General features: G+C 42.9%; 1 protein-coding gene and 1 long non-coding RNA gene across 7 annotated transcripts in view; one reads left to right on the plus strand and one right to left on the minus strand.

Annotated features, from left to right (window-relative positions):
- The window catches only part of ABLIM3 (actin binding LIM protein family member 3), a 115537-nt gene that overhangs the window by 73804 nt on the left and 21763 nt on the right, over window positions 1-19970 (minus strand). For all 6 annotated transcript variants that reach the window (XR_012512145.1, XR_012512144.1, XR_012512143.1 and 3 more), the window contains one exon: window positions 226-363. Coding sequence is in view for 1 of the 6 variants with exons in the window: in XM_074379555.1 (XP_074235656.1) it covers window positions 226-363 (138 nt within the window). In the remaining 5 variants the exon portion in view is untranslated. The remainder of the gene's footprint in view (window positions 1-225; window positions 364-19970) is intronic.
- LOC141580105 (uncharacterized) lies at window positions 3260-19949 on the plus strand. The gene is made up of 4 exons (XR_012512153.1): window positions 3260-3330; window positions 6741-6913; window positions 19179-19342; window positions 19444-19949. It is a non-coding gene; the product is annotated as an uncharacterized LOC141580105 (long non-coding RNA).

Here is a 19970-nt window from a genome sequence, read left to right on the forward strand (position 1 = left end):
AGCACCTGCCCCTCCAAGGTTACCAGAATACTTGTCTCCCTCACGTACCAACACTGCCCTCACTCTAAGGGAGACTCTCATAAGAAGAGGCTCAAGGAAAGCCTCTGTAGGCCTTTGCAGATATTCCGGCTGCCTATGTATGTTCTTCCTGCCCCTGTGGCATGACCTGGTGGTGCAAGAATGGTCAGGAATCTGAGAAGAGAGTGGGTTAGCTGAGCCTCCTACCTTGACAGGTGAAGCATCTGATGTGGAAGTGGTTGTTGTGCACGCGGACCACTTCCCCTTTGCAGGTGTCTCCACAGCGGTAGCACTGGATGACGCTGGAGCTGCCCCGTGGGTTGTAAGGATTCTGCTGATAAGGAACTGTAAGAGAAACAAAGAGATCACTATCCAGAGGCCCTGATTCTTTACATAGTCTGCTGCAAGACATTATCATAATTGTAGCTGGAAGAAGAGGTGGAAGGGGAAGAAATGATGGGCAAAGTATCTTCAATTCATCATCAGGATGACTGCCAAGCTAAGGCAGCGCTGAGTGGTATGAGACATGTCTGTAGACCTTCTTAAGCAGGCAAGGAGTTTTGAGTGAGCATAGCCTTTCCTTATGTTCCTTGCAAGAACACAAGCCAAATCCCTGAATGAAGACACATAAGATGACAGAGTATTTCAAGGTAAATTGTCAGAAATACCATCTTTTGAGTAAGCTTTCAATTAAAATTAGGCCCCAAGCTTGTCCAAGGGAATCTGGGGCTTGCAAATGACTCAGAGATTCAAAGAAATGGGTGGCTGACCCTGTCTCCAAATGGCTTTTGAGTTAAACAAGTTCTAGCCCCTCTCTGGGCCTCAATTTTCATGTCTATCAAACGAGATTGGTCAAAGGTGGCACCAACTTTCATAAAGAAGGCATGAAGGGAGGCACTCTGGCTGGAGGGAGGCTGACAAAGGTACCATTCTCAAAGCTGCCTTTGAATGGCACTTTCCATAAGACTGGGAAAATGTTACATGTATATAATTAAGAAAAAAATGCTGGTGGAGTTTATGAAAGGGTTGAAGTCACTGGGAGCTACGGTTGAGTGGCCAGCATTTGATGATGCCTAAGAGTTCTACTAGCTTATTGGGTCTATTATTTTTTCCCTAAGACCATCTCCAGTTTTGGTATCTGTGCTGCTTAAGTGAGAATGCTCAGACCACCTCGTGGCTACTTTTCTAGATATCCTTTTCCTGAGATACACTTGGCTTGGCCATTCTAAAATCTAGTCATCTGATTTATTTAAATGGTAGGCACCTGCCTAGAGCACAAAATCTCACGAATGGAAGGAATATTAGTAGCTCTCTGGTCTGATCTCATTATGTATTAGCTGTTGACGTAACTTTGCCACTGAGGAACCTACTTTTCTCTCTTATAGGAAACCCCTGTGGCACTGGGGAGAGAATTACTCACTTCTTCAATTCTCACTCAAAGTTGAAGGAATAGTCCAAAAACTTCTGCTCATGCCTTATTAGGAGAAGGCTCACTCTTGTCCTACTCATAAAGATAACCACCTGATTGAAGAGGAATTAGTGCCTATCATTTATACATGTAGACTTCCTGGATAAACTCTGAATAAGTATATCATAAATTAACCTGGACTCACAGCAACCTTGAACTACAAAAGAATTTAGAGGTCACCTACTTTGGGGATTCTTGACCCTGTGTGGTAGTTATGTCTGTTCATTGGAAATTTGAACCTTTTCTTCCAAGCACATGGAGGATTGCACATGGTGACTTGCTTGGCAGTGAAACGTGAACTGAAATTGTGCATGCCCCTTCCAATTGGAAGCCTTAGGAGCCAGTATGTGATCTGGTACATTGCCTTTTCCTTACCCCAGCAATGAATGTTACCCCAGATGGTGTGCAGGATGCATCAGCTTGGATCCTGATTGAGGAGTCATGGAACAGAATTTCAAACTAACCCATCATAAACCTCTATCAGGAGCAAGAACAAATGTCTGTTGTCATAGTCTCTGAGACTGCAGCAGAGCCTGGGATCTGACACTGCTCTTTAATTAGATTTGGGTTATGTACATTATCTTGTAGCTTTGTTCATATTCTCAGAGGTCTATGATCTCCAAAACTGATCTCATCTGCCCTCCTCCTTTTAAAAAGGAACGGGGAATTGGAACTTCTGATCATCTCCCATTTACAGGTATCCTGAATCACAAGCATGCTATAGGACAAAGAGCTGGTTACTTAGCACTGAAACTGTGGCTTCTGACAACTTTGCTAACTGAGGTGGGAGAGTAATATACTTCCTGCAGTCTTTCTTTCATGGTGTTTTTGCACATTGTTCATCTATTTTTCTTTGTCTTAAATTCAAGACAAAAATCAAACAAATCAGTTAGTTAACTAAATCATTAACTAACACATTAAATAGGTTAGTAAATGTAAAATATTTCAAAAACTGCATTAAGTGCTCCACAAATGTTTACGGGTATCATGGCCATCACGCCCTTCCTACAGCTCTGAGCAATCCTTCCCCACCCCCAAAATGTTCATAAACATTCCCTTTAATCTTATTCTCTTTTCTTTTTCTGATTCCCACTCAATGTTCTCTGGAAAATAATTCACTCTCTCTTTTGCCCTGAATATGTGAGAAAAATATAGATCCTGTTTATATGAGCAGTGTGGTGATCTACCATTGCCAAGGGATACAAAGCTGTGAGTCTGAAAATAAAATAAGAACGGATAGTACAATCATCACCATTAATGATGAGCGCTCTTGGAGGTCTCCAACAGTCCCCTCCAGGATCACTGCACAAACTTTCATCTACCTCTTCTAATTCAACCTGTCTTATTGTTCAAGAGCCAATTTCTAAGATCAATTTGATTTTCCCTAATTGGATTTGATTTTCTGGGAAAATCGATTTGTGCGCATGGTCCTCCATCACAACTCAGTCTTTGAATCACTTGGATAAGAAAGCACAAAATCAGTATGAGGGGAATGGATTTGGAGAATAAATTTTCCTGGGGCTGAAGTAGTGACGGGACCCCAGCCCTAACCCTGCTGCATCTCCTCAAGAGAAGGATGCTGCTTTGGTAATGCTGCGTGTGGCCAGAGCTCTAGAAATATCCGATGTGTGTAAGTAGTCCCATAAGCAAAAATTCATGCATTGTTGGTGTGAGTTCTTCCAGATTGCTGATGTAAGCTGTGATTACAAAAGAACAGTGGTGTAGCAAGATTTGAGCTCACAGGTGTGGCAAGACCTTTCCTCATGAAGACTGGCAGTAGGAACTCTGGGTGTCAAGGGATATGTCACATCTCTCCTCCTGCCCTGGAAGCCGACTCATTTCCAGTAAGATTTTATATTCTTGGCTAATCAAGTCAGAAACTCAATCTAACATTGTTCTGTGTGTGTGGGCCTGTGTACTGGGTGTGTGTGTCACTTCTTCCTACTAATCTATAACTGCCCTGAAACATTAAAATTTGTTGATTTTCTGCTGGTTTTTATTTCCACTGATTTTTATTTCAGAAAATGCAGTTTCAATCACATGATTTATATAACATTTCTTATGGGTGAATGTCTTTTGAATTCCAAATTGACTTACGCTTGAATATTTGAACAACTTCTTATGTTATAAACTACCTACCCTTGAGAGCAATATTTGAGACACAAGCCTCAAAGGACATTAGCTCTGCTCATTTGTGAGATAATCCATGAAACTGCAATGTTTAGACCTTATGGATTATATGATCAATTTCTGAAACCTATGCAGGAACCTCTGGCTTCTTTTATCATTACTGACCAATAAAGGGTGCCCAAGACAGACATTCCCAATTACTAATCCTTAGTGCCATTCACTGGAACATTCTGAGATGATAGGCATGGTCTAGAGATCTATGCTGTCCAACACAATAGTCACAGGTGACCACTGGCCACTTGAAATGTAGCTAGTGTGACTGAGGAACTAGTTTCAAATTAAATTTAATTTTAATTTATATAAACCTACATTTAAATAGTCATATCTGGCTACTGGTTACCATAATGACAGTGCAGCCCGATAGTTAAAATACAACAATAACAATAAAAACAACAAAACACTAGGCAGAGGGAAAAGAAATGAAACTTGGTTGAATCCTAGAAATATAAAAATAACATGTAAAAATTAATTTAGAAATACCAGCTCAGACTAAAATGATTCATTTTTATCCCTAAAGAGTTTTAAAGTTGTTCTTAAACAATTTGCAATTGGAACCAATGATGCACATTCACCCATCCTGAATTTGATCTGGAAACAAAGATCATAAGCAGTGAAATAAATGCTGATTTTTAAGGAAATCACATATTTTCAGGCAGGGAAAGACTGAACAATCCTAATCTTTTCAAGAACGAAAGCAAGTAAATCAGTTGGCAATGGCTGCTGGTATAATTTTTTAAGACAAAAAAAAAAAACAACAAAAAACAAAAAACAAAAAACCCAAAAAACAAAAAAGCAAACCCAGTTTGTCAATGCCTCTGAGATTAAAAATTAAGGATCTGAAACATGAAGCCCACTTTTATATGCCTATCAAATCTTCAGACTTCTATGAAAAAATACATCTTAATCCCACAGCTAAATTTGTAAGTAAAGCTCTTCCCAAATTTTAGAGGTAATTTCACATTGTTGGAGCAAACCAGCATATTGGAAGGGGAGGTGTGACTGACTTCCTCATTTTTCTTATGGGTAAATGTCTTTTGAATTCCAAACTGAAAATGAAAAGGAGCCTGTGAGTTGACTGCAATGGTAAACAAATCCAGCATCCAGTTTCTCCACCTGAACTTCTCCTCCCTCTCTCGCCTGTGGTTCTTTGTCTCTGTGTGGCTGGGGTTACCTGGGTTCCAATTTCCTCTCTGCTGTTACCTGGTGTTCCAATTTTGGGCAAATCACCTAACTTCTTTGGCCCCAATTCCCTCTTTAGAAGAGATTGAACAAAATCATCCATACATGTTCCTCCAATTACAACATGATTTTGCCTTGTGTCCTCTTCTGCGATTCCTCCTCTCCCTCCACACTCTCTCCTCTCCATTAACTGGTCTCACTTTTAAGCTAGACTGATTTTAAGTTATCAGATTTATGAGTATCTTTTGAAAACAGATAATGGCATGATTCCTCTCCTATAAGCAATATGACCTGAGTTATACTCTTTTCACTGATGTGCTGCCTGCACATTTTTTTTTTTTTTACTCTCCTGAGAGTCGTTTGACCTTGTAGATAAAAATGTTCCCACATTTTAATAGTGTCTTTAAAGTAGTCTTTAAAAGGTAGGAGCACCTACGCTGTGCTGGAGTATAATTAAAAGAGTGACAATACTGACTTGAAGCTGGCATAACAACTGTGAATAATTGGCTGGAAGTGTAATATAAACAGTAGAACTTCTGGTTGAAAGGTGAAACATCAAGCAGAGAATCCCCTGGCTCAGCAATGCGTGCACAGCAGCCCAGGGCCCGGGGATGCCACACACAAGCATGCAGGATGCAGCTGCTTTCACACCTTGGCTTCTCGATTAGAGCCCCCAAATCGGAGTGTGTTCACAGGTATCCACTAAATACCAAGGAAGATCCAAATGTGGGTCCAGGCCTTTCGCAGGTAGAAAGCAGCTGCCTGAAACATAAAGGTGGGACCTGTATGTGAGAGGATCTGGTACTCCACAGCAGGGAACTAAGGTTTGATTTCAGAGTTGAGCCAGGGCCCAGACACTGATCCTGTTTCCTACAGTGAGGACACAGAGTCTTGGGATCGTTGCACTGAATGGGGTGAGAAGCACAAAGCACAGAGGGTAAGGAATGGATGCTGGAGTCATTGGGCTGGGTTAGGATTCCAGCCCTTCCGCTTGCTGGCTGTGCGATCTGGAGCAATTTACATATCCCCTCACCTCAGTTTCCTTATCTCTAGAGTAAGAATAACTGAAGTAATTTGTGAGTATTAAACTACTTAAGTTATATAAAACTGCTGAGTGCATTGCTTGGCCTCAATAAGCAATAATTAATATTAAAAGATTTTTGAATCCGTGTCTCCTCACCTCCAACCCAGTGCAGGGGTTTTTTCTAAATCAGCCCTGTCAGCTACCCACTGAGCTTTGCTCAAATATCTCTCAAATTCATTTTTGGACAAGTCCAGCAAAGATTTGCTGGTTTTTCCTTTTTGCTGACTGCCAAGGAAAAAAATCCTTGGCCGCAGACCATTCAACACTATAAGCAACCTCTTCTTTCTCCCACTCTCTCCAGAGCTCTGTTTATGGGTTTGTGTGGGCTGCAGAGGTAGGTGGCTGACATGCTTTCGATATATCCTGCAGAGAAACGTGTGAATTGGGTGTTCCCCTTTGTGAGGAAGAGGGACTATGATCTATGTTATCCTAGGGCGTTGGATTTTGGGCACATCTGCTGTTTCCAGGGGGAGGCACTAGTGTATTTGTTGTGCGTGCTTACTTAGAATAAGTGAATGACTTGTTTTCTGAAAACTCTGATGGGGAAATTATAAGAGCTGCTTCTGGTAACTTCAAGGGCCAGGCACATGTCACCTCATTGTGGCATTAATCTGCATTCATTATATAAATACCTGGAACTAGACTTTCAAGCAGAAAGGGCCTGGGAGGCTATTTATATACACAAGACTGTGAGCTCCATGAGGGCAGGGACCAGATTTTTCTGGTTCACCATTACACCTAAGCGCCGAGCACACAATGAGTGCCTATCTCATTGTGTCATTGTTTCATTCGTACTTGCAGAATAAAGAAAAGGATGGCTGAACTGGTCCACTGATTTCACTCAACAGATGAGAAAGCTGAGACCTAGAGGACAAGATAGAAGATGACAAGATAAGCTCACACAGCAACTGATGCTTGCCTCAGTGCATGGAAGTATCTGTTCTTGGACCACAGAATGAGAGAGGGCAATCAGGGTGAGCTAGGGAGAGGGTTCACAAGAGGCTAAATTATCCTAAGTCTAGAGGTCATGCTGAAGTTTAGGGTTACAGTTGGTGGGCTGGGGGTGCATGCTCTGAGATGCAGAAGCATAGGGGAGGGTTTGGAAGTGAAGCCATGGATGAAGTAATAGGAGCAGTTAATGCACAAGGAAAGGTCTTGAAAGATAATAGATAATATTTAGAGGGCGGGTCCTCTGTGTCAGGCAGTGTCCTCAGCCACTTACGTATGTCATCTCATGAAGCTCTTGTAACTCAAGAGGGGATACTATTATCCTCATTTTACAGGAGAATGAAACTCAGAGACCTGAGGTCCCTTGTCCAAGGTCACACAGTTAGTAAATGGCACAGGCAGAATCTGAACCCAGGCAATCTGACTTTCAAACCTGGGCTCTTACCACTAAGCTCAACTGCCTGCAATGCAATAGTGCCAGTGGAATGGCTACCTCTGGGGAGGAAGTGGGAAGTGGGGGTTAGGGGCATGTAACTTTTCCCCAATAGTAGTCCTCCATTACCCAGTTGTTTCAAAAAATAGTTTAAGAAGATGTAAAAATAATGATTGGAGGTGACTAGAGTACAGGCCAGGAAACAGAAAGGGCAATTCAGCATCCCTGGCAGGTGATGAAGAAACAGGGATTGCGGCTCCAGGGCCAGGGATGTGAGCCTTGGGCCACACCCCTGGCACGGGCAGGTAAAGCCTGACAGGTGTGTGTGCTGGGTCCCAGAGAGATGTAGGCGCTGCAGGTGTGGGCAGCTGCAGCAGCGCGGAAGGACGCGTCCTCTGGGAACCCCTGGGTCCTTTCCCAGATTGGCCCCAGCCTGGCTGCAGTTGCCCGTGTCAGCAGGTCAGTAACACAGCCTGTCTTCCCAGAAGGATGTTGTAAAACCTTTGCTGCAACAGAAACTCCTCCGCAGCTTCTCTCTGCCAGGCTCATCAGCATGTTCCGTGGTCATGGTGTGTTGCTGGCAACATGACTCGTGCTGCCTTCTTCAGAAACGCGTTGTCAGGACATGTGTCAGAACGGCATGCTCTTGGCCAGCCAGACTGCTCTTGTCTGACAGCCAGCTGCCACATGGCAGCTACAGCAGAAAGGGTTTGGGTTAGATAGACCTAAAGGGGCCTTCACTGCAGCGAGTTTCACAAGCAAGGAGGCCTGAGTGGCAGCCCACAACATCGGAGAGTTCCTTATTTCTTATATTTCAACTGGTTCCTATTTCAAGATAAGTGAAAGTGAAGTTTCAGCTGCCAGGTTGCCCAGCCCAACCTCCTCTCCTCTTTCCTCCTCTGCTGTTGACTGTGCCTGTGTCTGCAGGCTCAGCACAGGGCCTCTTTCTAAGTAGTCAAGTAGATGATCTGTGTTCTTGTTTCTTTCCCTGAGATTCTCCTCCTTACCCCTGGGCCAGGGAACCATCCTTATTAGCTGGGTGCAAAGGAGGCCTTTCTGCCTTCCTTAACTTATGCTTTCTCTAGAATACTTAGCTTTGTTGTAAATTCTTCCGTTCTTCTAAAGGCACAGGCTTTTAAAGTTCAAAAGCTAGGAAGCCACCCTTTTGTCCCTGTTTTCTGCTGCCCATCCCAGCCCGAGGCCTTGCTCAATGAATAGAGGGAAAGGCACAGAGTGGTGGGTAAAGGACATTGCAGATAAGATTTCAAAAATACCATCTGGCTACACTTGGTCATGGGTTTTAAGAGCGTGATGTACACAGTGGTATCAAAAGTGGCTGAGGAATAAAGAAGAGTTGATAGGAAGGGAAATGTCCCTAGGGTGTCTACCAGTCTGGGCATTTTTTCCACTTTGGAGTGGGCTCCTGCCAATCACCACAAACTCCATTGTCACTGCTGAGTCAGTTCCTTGAGATCTTTACAAAGCCCCCAGTCAGGAGGAGCCTGTAAGAAGAGCTAAAACAACTGCCATTAATTGAGCGATTACTATGTGCCAGGCATTGTGCTATGTGCTTCCTAAGCATCCTCTCATTTAATGCTCACGACTTGATGAGACAGATACTGTATGCTCCCCATTTTATTATGTGAATTTGAGGCACAGAGAGGACAATTAATTAGCCTGAAGTTACACCACATGTAAGTTTTAGAGGAAGGGTTCAGACAGGCATCAGTAGTTTTAGAAGGGGCTCAATTTCTTCTCATCTCCTTCTCCCCAGTGTATGCTGAAGGAAAGAGGAGGGACTGCCTTGACCCAGCAGGGAGAACGGGGTTACCTTGCACTGGAGGCCTACAGTACCCTTTCCAGCATCTCTCCAGCTTATCTGAAAAATACTATTTGGGTTTTGTCTGGGGCCCTGGAAACTATGTGGGAAATAGAGGAACTTTAGGAAGCCAGCAATTGTCTTTGTGCTATGAGTGACTCAGTCCCCTGGCCTCTGAGCCAGAGGTTTCAATACGAACACAACACTTGCTTCCTGAGATGCTGGCGGGCCATCGGGCGCCGATGTGGGGAAATCCAAGGAATGTTAACTGTGAACCCGGCTTTCCTTGACATGGCGGGGAACTGTCAGAGTGGACGGAATATAGAAAATATCTAGTCTAGAGGTTTCAGAATATATTTTTTTTAAGCTATGAAGGCTTTCTTGAAATAAAATGATGACATGCCCTCTAGGTTATACTGTTTCTGTTGCAAACTATGCATGGAATGCGAACCTATGACACCCTGGTCATCATTCTGGGAAATTCCCTAGACCAGGGGTGGCTTGCATTGGATGCGGCTCCCAGACGAACTTTATTTGGATGGCCTGGAGTTTGTTTCTACATCCTTGCAGATCACCATGGTTCCTACCACTTCCTTTTGCCTTACCCCTGGCCGGCTTCTCTCCTGCACTGCTAGGCACCTTAAGGCTTTGGAGTTATAAGCCCTACCTGGAAGCCAGGCAGATGAATGCAGAGACACAGTGACTGAAGTAGGGTAGGGCCTGCAGTGCCACCCCTTGTGACCCCATCTCACCGCAGGGCAGCTTCCAGGGCCCCTTCTGTCCCATCTCATCCACTTTCCCATCTCGACAGGTGCGGCCCTGTGGCTCAGGATCTCTGATGCTAGCCACACCAGGATAGGCAGGACACACTGGAGAACTTCCAGTGTCCGATCAGGGACACTTGCCTGAGGGCAGGCCAAAATGAGTGCTGGACAACGCGAGTCAGGGAATTCCTGAAGCTATGGCAAGCACCCTCTGTTCTTCCAGAGCCGAGGTCTACTGGAGGCCCGTTTTCGGTGTCCAAAGTGCTCCTCCCTTGCTCAAAGTCCTACAGGACTCCCCACTGACGGCCTCCGCAGTCATCACTCACTAGAAGCTCATTGGAAGTGATCACATCAAGTGACAGGAACCTCCTCACAGAAAAGTGACCTGCTAGTCCGTGCTCCCTTCCCCAGGACTGTGAGGATGGCCCAACCACCATTCCAACTCCCTCCCTTCCCCTTGCTCCTCTCTCTCTCTCTCTCTCTCTCTCTCTCTGTTCATTCCCTCTCCTCCCTTCGTTCTCTTTCTGCCTTCCTATCTTCTTTCTCCTCTGTCATGCTGCAATTCTTACTAACATCTGGTTCTTCCTTGGGAGAGAGAAGCAGTTCCTCGCCTGCCATTCACTTTTCGCGAGGCCTCAGGCAGGACACTCCCCATCTCGAGGCTCTTGTTTTCCCATTTACAAAGTTCAAGAGTTGCATTCTATCATTTCTGCTTCCTTTCAGTTGTAATATTCTATGCGTATTAAACACAGTTCATGACGTGACAGACTTTCAGGGGCCAGGCAGGTAACGTAAATGGAAAAATCGACCCAAAGGGACCAATCTGGAGAGTCTAGGCCACCTCACGGGGAAAAAGTTACTGGGCATCAGGGGATTATGGCCATGCACAAATAGGTCAAGGTCTCAAGGAGACCTATCTGTGGGGGCTGGATCCTGCCTGTGGGCCACCAATTTGGGGTCTCTGCATTCAGACAGATAGATGACCACAAAATCACTTTCAATCACCGTCTGAGGGAAGTCACATGCTCACCACATGCCCGTGGGATCTGGAAGAACAAAATATTCTGAAATGAGGTCTTGCAGAGCCCCTGGGTGGATGGGGGTGCATCAGAAGTATGACACTCTCAAGGTCTCAGTGATATTACTCAAAGGCAGGCAGTGGTTTTCAAACTTTTTTTCTATGACCCACTGGATGAAATTAATTTAGCATAATGATTCAGTACACAAATATGTAAAACAAAAGTTTCATAGTCAAAACTTTAGTATAATCAAAATTTTGTAGTGCACGTGACATGTACTGATATCTTCTTTTCTTTTCCTATTCCATTCTGTTTCATTATTTTATGCCATTTTATTAAAGAATGTTATTTGCACCCCCACACATCAACTTCAGGATCTGGCAATGGGCTCTACCATGTAATTTAAAATATACTTCTCTAGGGTATGTAAAAGATCGCAAGTTAAAGAATGATAAAGATTCTTCTAATTTTATCCTATCCAAAGTGGTAGCCATTAGCCATCTGTGATTACTTAAATTAAAATTAATTAAAATGAAAAGTTCAGTCCCCCAGTCCAACTAGCCAATTTCAAGTATTCAGTAGCCACATGTGGTGAGTGGCCGCTCTAGCGAACAATGCAGAAATAGTGTTTTCCTTCTCACAGAGCATTCTATTGGACATCTAGTCGATGTCAAACTTCACCATTTTGCTAATGAGGAAACTGAGGCACAAGGCCCTTCAAAGAGATATATTTGAGATTGGGGAGGCATGGGCTGGAGCCAAACTGATGAAGCCTCAAGGATGCCTGTCAGTGGTCACAAAAGCAGTCAGGATAAGATGTAGATGTGGGCCTTGCAGATTGATCCTCACTACAAGATTGATCTCAACTCCAAGTCCACATTCTGCATTCCACACGCAAGCTATCAGATCCTAACCTTAACCTTCACAAAAAGGAGAAGCCAATTTCAATGTTCTACAGGGCATTTATGGGAAAGCTTATGTTGGCTGGAGAGCAAATAGGGTATGGAACCTGTCAGATCGGGGTTCGAGTTCAGGTTCTGCCTCTCACAGTCTGTGTAAGTATGAGCAAGGTGCTTTGTGTCACTGAGCCTTAGTTTCTCCATCTGTAAAGTGGGGATAGTCGTATTTTACCTTTCAAGATTTTTGAAAGAATAAGATGTAATATACATAAGGCACTTATCACATTGTTTGGCATATGGTAAGTGTTAAGCAAAAGCTTACTATAATAATAATAGTAATACTACTAATAAAATGAAGTTAAACACTATGGAGATGTAAAGATAAAGTAAATACACTTTCTACCCCAAAGGAAGTTCCGGGCTAGGGTAGGGGGAATTGTTCTTTTTTTATTGCATCTAATGCTAAGCCCACACTACCAGTAGGCATTCAATTTATATTTTTCAAACAAATGACTGACTAAATTATATCCATAAGAAGCTATAATCTAAGGTAGAACTTGGCAAAAGAACCAGAGAGGACAATACGTTAAGTGAAATGGTTTTTATGACTTATTCCTGATTAGAGAGAGGAGGAGAAAGAAAGAAAAAGTGGGGCAAGCACCATGGAGAAATGGCATTTTAATTTTTTTATTAGGTTGTTCATACATGACACGTAAGACTAAGAAGTCAAGACACAATAAGTAACCAAGAAAAATATAGAATAAAAAGACCAAAAGATAGTATGAGGAAGGATAAGGAGTATTTTGAGACATCCTTTGAGAGAAGAGGATTTAAAGATCCTTCCCCCAAATCAAGGGACAAAGATTCCATTTTATCTTTAGGAAACAAAGCATCATTCAAAGCTTCAAACTGGATTTGTATAGTCTGGGGAAAATATTTAATCTCTGTGAGTGTAAGCAAGGAGTTCTCAGTTACGGTTTGGCCCATGTATAACGCCCTGCAAACAGTTTTTTTCATCCATAAATGTAGTGGACATCTGTTGTTTTGCCTGCTCAGCATCTGCTCTCTGCTTCATCTGGCAATAGAAACTCTTTCCTGTAGGGAAGACATTCCATGGAGTTTGGGTGGGGCCTGGCCCAGCATGAGGTGGGCAAGTAGTGGCTGGGCCAATTAGAACAGCCCAATCCTCTTTTCATATGATTGGCAGGCATACGACCTAATTCTCAATGAGGCTTTTCTGCAAGAACTCTTAGAAAAGCCATGTGGTTGCTAAGCCAAGAGGAGGTAGTCTGGGGCTCCTTTGCCACCTTGCTCCACATGTTGAGAGAACCTATTAGTGATGTGGGGGGGCGGTGGGGGGAAAGAGAGAGAACCGAACCCTAAATGCATGCATCATTTAAGTCTGTGGATTCTCTTGGATCTGAAGCCACTGTGCTTCCCAATATACACACCAATACGGTACTCTGGAGGGTGGGAGGAGGGATCAGGAAAGACAACTAATGAGTATTAGGCTTAGTACCTGGATGAGGAAATAATCTTTACAACAAACCCCGATGACACAAGTTTACTTATATAAGAAACCTACACAAGTACCCCTGAACTTAAAATAAAAGTTAAAAAAAGAGATAGGAGCTAGTTTGAGTTGGGATTTTCCGCTTGGAATGAACTAATTTATGTCCTAATTACTCATAATTTTCCATCAAAATTACAATCTTACATTAATTTAAATTAAACAAACATTTCAGGCCCACTTGATGCTGGTACACTCCTGTATCTAACATAAGCAAGAGCATCTTGCTGGAGATATGATGAAGCAGGTGAACATCGCCCCTCCCTCATGTGGCTCATTCTCCAGTCAGGGAATGGTAGAGAGGAAGAGGAAGATTGTGGTAGACACAGTTGCTTCTAAGCAGCCACTCTTTCTGTGAACAGAATCACTCTCTCCTGGAGGACCAATGTTTGTTTACTCTCCCCTGAGCAGCCATGTCTTTTGGAAAAGGCTGTGACCTTTCTTGACTTGGGGAAGGAATCTTGATTGGTGAAAACTAATCTTAGTAATCTTGTTCCTTTGCCAATGATTTGATTTGTGAAATACTCCTGGCTAATGAGACACCAGGCAGGTTCTCTGGAGTGGGAGAGGGTCTTAGGAAGGTTTTCTTGGATAGAGGTTGTATTTTAACAGTCCTACTCCCCACCCTGGTGATTCTAAAGCAGGTGATCAGCTGACCACTTTGAGAAACACTCATGTGAAAAGCACGTTGAAGGAATCTGTTATTCACATGTAACGCTGCAACTGCAGCCCTGGAATTCATGATGGACTCAGGGGAGAGCCCCTTAACATGGAAAGAACTGCGGTCTTGATGAGCCTCTGAAGTAACCTACCTTGGAATTGGCCCTCTCTGGGTTTCCTGTTATGCTAAATAAACGTTATCCAGATTGTTCAACCCAGTTTTAGCTGGGCGCTGTTGCCTGCCGCTGCAAGCATTCTAGCATCTAAGCAGTTGGGAAAACTGGCTGGAGCAGCCCTAGATATGAACAAATTAGCCAAGCAGAGTCAGGGTGAGATGGGGGGCGTGGAGGGATCCTACGCAAAGTCAGTGGTGGGAAGGAACTGGAACAGATTCCTTCAACGTGCTTTTCACATGAGTGTTTCTCAAAGTGGTCAGCTGATCACCTGCTTTAGAATCACCAGGGTGGGGAGTAGGACTGTTAAAATACAAATTCCTGGTCCCCATACCAGACTTACTGAATTGGGCTTTACATTTTAAACAAGCTCTTCTGGAGATTCTTTTTGTCACTAAAGGTCGAGAAACCTTGGGCTAGAGACTAGAAATAAGATCTATAAACTCTTCAGCACTGAGAGGAGAATTTTAGAAATCTTGATATCTGATACTAACGTGTATCAAAAGCGCTGTCACCATATAATGTGCCAATATCCTTCGAATATTACAAAGTGTATTTTCTCTGATGTGTTTGCCAACTTTCACAAATGTTTAAAAAAGTCAACTGGCATTGAAAAAATGTCCCAATACAGCTAGATTAAACACACACTTAATGCACTCAGCCCTGGCAGATGGTTTGTCTTTTCTAAAGTTGTTCCTTTTAGGAAGAGCTGTTTTTGGTCTGTCATTAAAGCCATCTCCCATCAGGCAGAGATGAACAACCCAGGTGGTTATGCTGGCAGAGAGATGGGCAGATGGGCGAAGGTGTTTTTCCTCACTCTGTTGTGTCTTCTGAGCTCTGTCCCTTCAGATTTCAGAGCCAGCATGTGATGGTGTCACTTGTGCAAAACAAAGTCAGTCCTTCGACATGACAAACTGAAATTCACCCTTGGCCCCTCATATTCCCCTTCCTGGCCTACCCATTACCAAGCCATATAGACCAATCCCTCACAGAGGTCTTGAATTCAGCCTACTCTCTTCATCTCTTCCAGCTGTAGCCCAGCAACAGGCATCTTTCACCTGGACTACCACAGTAGCCTTCTTACCACACCTCTTTCCTAGATCACCAGTTCTCAACTGGGGACAACTCCCTGACCCCTATCTCTTGCCCAGTAGTCATCTGACAATGCCTGAGGACATTTTTGGTTGTCACAACTGTTGTGTGTGTGTGCTATAGGCATCTAGTGGGTAGAGGCTGGGGATGCTGCTAAACATTCTACAATGCACAAGACTGTTCTTCCTTCTCCCCTCAACACAAAATTATCTAGTCCAAAAGTCACAGTGCTAAGTTGAGAAATCCTGCTTTCAATGAATTCCCTCCATCCCACAGATCTCAGGTCAAAGGACCTTCATTAACCTCCCTCAGGAATAGAAACCCTACTTCCATTGGTTCCCATAGTCCTGGGTACTCTCTCTTGATTGCATTGCATCAGGCATGTACTTGTATAATTAGTTGTGATTATTTGCTTAATGTCTGTTTCCTCCATTGAGTTCTAAACTTTTTCCTCCATTGAGTTCCTCCATTGATGAGGTTAGGGATGGTATCTCTTGAGCTTATCTCTCAGTCCTAATCCTGAGCCATAATACCTAGCACATTGCGGTTTACAAGAAACATCTTAAAAATAATTTACTTTGTACAATTCATGTGCAATTAAGAAACACAATGATTAGTATAGCTCTTGTCTATAAGAAAATGACATCCTTGTTGGAACCATCTGAAAAATCCCTATTACAAGATGAGAAGGGTCTTGTCGTGTAAGAAAAGCAGAGTCAGGAGACTGCAATGTTAGCAGTTCTGAAACTTTTTGGTGTCAGCACTCCTCTGTACTCTTAAGTTTTACTGCAAAGTCTAAAGAGGTTTTGTTTAGATGGGTCACATCTATAAATATTTATCACATTAGAAATCATATCAGATATTTTTTAAAAACAAAAATACACAAACACAGATTCCAATAGCCATCAGAGCGATGACCTCATCACACATCACCTCTAAAAAAACTCCGCTGTAGTAAAACAATAAGAATGAAAAAGGCAAATAACTTCTTAGAATTATTATGCAAATAATATTATCTTGTGGACTCCTCAAGGTATCTCAGGGACTTTCAGGGATCACTGAAACATCTTCAAAAGCTATTGTATTCCAGAAATGCTGATGGTATAGACATAACATCTTGAAGAGGAATCAGAGTAAGCTGCATGGAAATGCTCCATCTTAACTGGCTCTTGAAATATGGGTGGTGTCAGGACACTCCTCATAGATATACACCTAGTCTGCTGGCCTACTGAATGGTTCCATAGCTAGAGTAGGCGAGCTATGGCTCAGGGTCATTTCTGTCCCACTAACTGTCTTTGTAAATAAAGTTTTATTGGAACACAGTCATGCTTACATATTTACATATTATATATGGTTGCTTTCATGCTACAATAGTGGAGTTGAATAGTTGCAACAGAGACCACATGACTGTAAAGTCTAAGATACTCACCATGTGGTTCTTTACAGAGAAAGTTTGCCAACTTTTGTTCTTTGGAATGTTTGCAAAGGCAAAGAATTCAGTAAAAACTAAATGATCTCAAATGACTTTTTAAATCTACTCCTTGTCTCTAAATTAGACCGAGGGTTAGTGAGTGAGGAAGAAAGGTGGGAAAGAACATAATTCCATCAGGTGGGGTAAAAAGGTCACTAGCTTGGTGAGCCACACTGAGACTTCTAATTCTCTAACGTACTGGGAGACCTGGGGCAAGTCACTTACCCATATTGGAATGCTGAAGAGGATGGAACATACAGGTGAAAGTTTCCCAATAGCCAGAGCTGCCCAAGGATGAAATAACTGCTTCACTAGATAGTGCGCTTCCTGCATGTGGGAAGCTGGCAGAGGCTGCATGATCACTATGCCAAGACAGATGGGAATCAGACCTTTGAGAATCAGATGCATAACTGTATTAAGTCAGGGAGCACTGACAAAGTGCTCAAGGGTAGGTCATGCAAGAGAGTGACATCAGCTGGGGTAAGACAAAGGGAGTAGGAGATTGTGGCTGAACAGGCACAGCCCCTACTTGCTTCCAACTGATTCCTGCCAGGTGGGGACACGGGGTCAGTGAAACCAGAAACATGGATTTTAAAGTAAAACTCCCAGTTTTTATATCTTGGCTCAAATGTTTAAAAAATAAATAAAAAGAATACTATGTGAGCCAACTAAAACACATTTATGAATCATTTTCTCACCCAGGCCATGAGGATAAGATAAACTTTGGTGCCACTGCCAGCTTAAATGTGCTTAGATTCTAAGAAAATAAAAGCAACCCTTAAAGAAGTCTTTGATTTTCAAAGTATCTTAACATCGTATCTCATATTTTTGTTATTCAATAGTCAGGACGAGCACTCGGGACTTGTGACTCCAAGCCTAGTGTTCACAAGATGGCTGCCGATGCCGCCACACCAGAAGAAAGATCTGCACTTAGAGGAATGGGTGGGATGGAATGAAATAAATATGAGCAGTGAAGGGAGGAGAATTAATCAGAATGAGTGAGCAGGGAGAAAGGTCTTTCCAGAAGGTGTGGTAGACATGACTAGGGCAGCGTACATACAGAAGACAATTCATTTGGAACCACACGCATGATATCAAGTGAGCAGCTACCCAGGAAGACCTTCTTTTGACTTCAGAGGTTTAGGAGCCAGTAGATTCATGTTTCACCTGAGCTAGTTTGAACTGGGTTTTGGTTACTTGTACTCTAAGAGTTCTTACTAATACAAAGTCTTAAGGAGGAGATGAAAGGTTTGCACTATGATTGTGTAAGAACAACCATAAACAATACATAAATGAATAGCCATGGTTGTGTTCCAGTAAAACTTTATATACAAAGATAGGTAGTGTGTCCGAATTGATCCTGGAGCCATAGTTTATCCACTCTTCCTACAGAATCATACAATGGGCTAGGGAAGTGTGTGCCTATGCAGGGGTGCCCTGAAGCTGCCTATATCACAAAGCTTGCTCCGAGGTTATCTGCTCGGGTTATTAGACTAGATGACCTATAAGGTCTTTCCCCTGTGAGATTTAAGGATGCTTTGAATTGATTTTGTCTTAAGTATATAGAGATAGAATCTCTATCTTCAATTCAAGCTATGTTCAGAAACTATGTTTGGAATGAAATGTGTCCTCCAACAAAAAGCCTCCAACCATAATTACCAGTTCTACAACTGAGCATATGTTGATGGAAGCCTCGATTCACAGTGAGCCAGTTAAAATGCAATGAAGGGACAGCTAGCAGATCTTTCAAGCTAGAGTCCAGGCTGTTAATTACTTTTGTAAAAGGAATACATAAACATACAGATGGCAATTACAGTAAATATGATCATCTACATATAAATATAAAAATCCTACCCACTCCTCAAGGCCTATCTCATATGCAACATACTTCTAGAGATATTTCCTACTTCTCCCCTCCTCCCCCTCCAAATATGAGCTTTCTTTTAAAATCTCATGGCATGTGCTTCTTATGGCTAAGCAGTGGGTCTCAGACTGATGCATTCTCAATTCTGATACACTCTCAAGTGAGTATGCATCAGAATCCTTGGATGTCTTATTAAAACACATGACCCAGGATTTTTGACTCAGGGGGTCCAGGGTAAGGACTGAAACTGCATTTCTATCAAGTTCCTAGATGATGTTGATCCTGTGGGTCTGGAGACTACATTTTGACGACCAGTGACCTACAGCGCAGTTTACCTATAAGATACTTACTTTTGCATTTATTTTATTTCTCTATCAGACTGCAAATTACTTGAGGAGGGATGCTACTCAGGTCTCTGTACTCTGGAGTATTCTCTGTACTCAACAAACATTTGGACACACTCATGGGGTGTGCTGAAGAGTTAAGGTTTTGGTCAGCATAAACCTGACAGCTGTTTCCTACAACAGGTATTTCTTGAACCCACAAGGAAGGCAAATGCAACAGACTTGGTCCCACGAAACAACCAGCACAGGAAATTTCTGTGGCTAAACCACGCTGTAATGGAAGTTACAACACAGTCAAGCTCACCGTTCTGGTGGAAGAACGAAACCCAGATGAAACCTGTCAAATGGTTATGCAACTTTTACTACATACAATGTGGTTACTGTGATTACTGGGGTGGGCAATAAAAAATAATAGAAATACTAAAGACTATCTAAATACCCTTTTTAGGAAATCCAAGAAAAAAAGTATGTTGGAAATACAAAACTTTGACTTGTTGTGTGGCCAAACAAGGAGGGCTCACCTCGGGAAAGACCATCCATTCTTCCCTAAAAGCAGCAACAAAGGAAGCAGAGACACCTCCAGACGGTGACGGCGAAGCACTGCCTTGAAATTAGGGCAGAGGAAATGTAAGGAGGGACTCTGTGATGGGCTGAATTGTGTCCTCCTGCCCCTCTCTCTCTCACCCCCCAAAATTCACATGATGAAGTCCTCACCCCCAGTATCTCAGAATATGATTGTATTTGGCAATAGTGTTTTAAAAGAGAAAATCAAGTTAAACTGAGGTCATTAGGGCAGGCTCTAATCCAACATGACTGATGTCCTTACAAGAGGAGATGGGACACAGGCCACGGGAACTCACAGGGGGAAGATGCCCATATACAAGCCAAGGAGAGAGGCCTCACAAGAAACCAACTTTGCCCACACCTTGATCTTGGACTTCTAGATGCCAGAACCGTGAGAAAATAAATTCTTAT

This window comes from Saimiri boliviensis, chromosome 1 (genome assembly GCF_048565385.1).
Source record: "Saimiri boliviensis isolate mSaiBol1 chromosome 1, mSaiBol1.pri, whole genome shotgun sequence".
NCBI classification, from domain to species: domain Eukaryota; kingdom Metazoa; phylum Chordata; class Mammalia; order Primates; family Cebidae; genus Saimiri; species Saimiri boliviensis.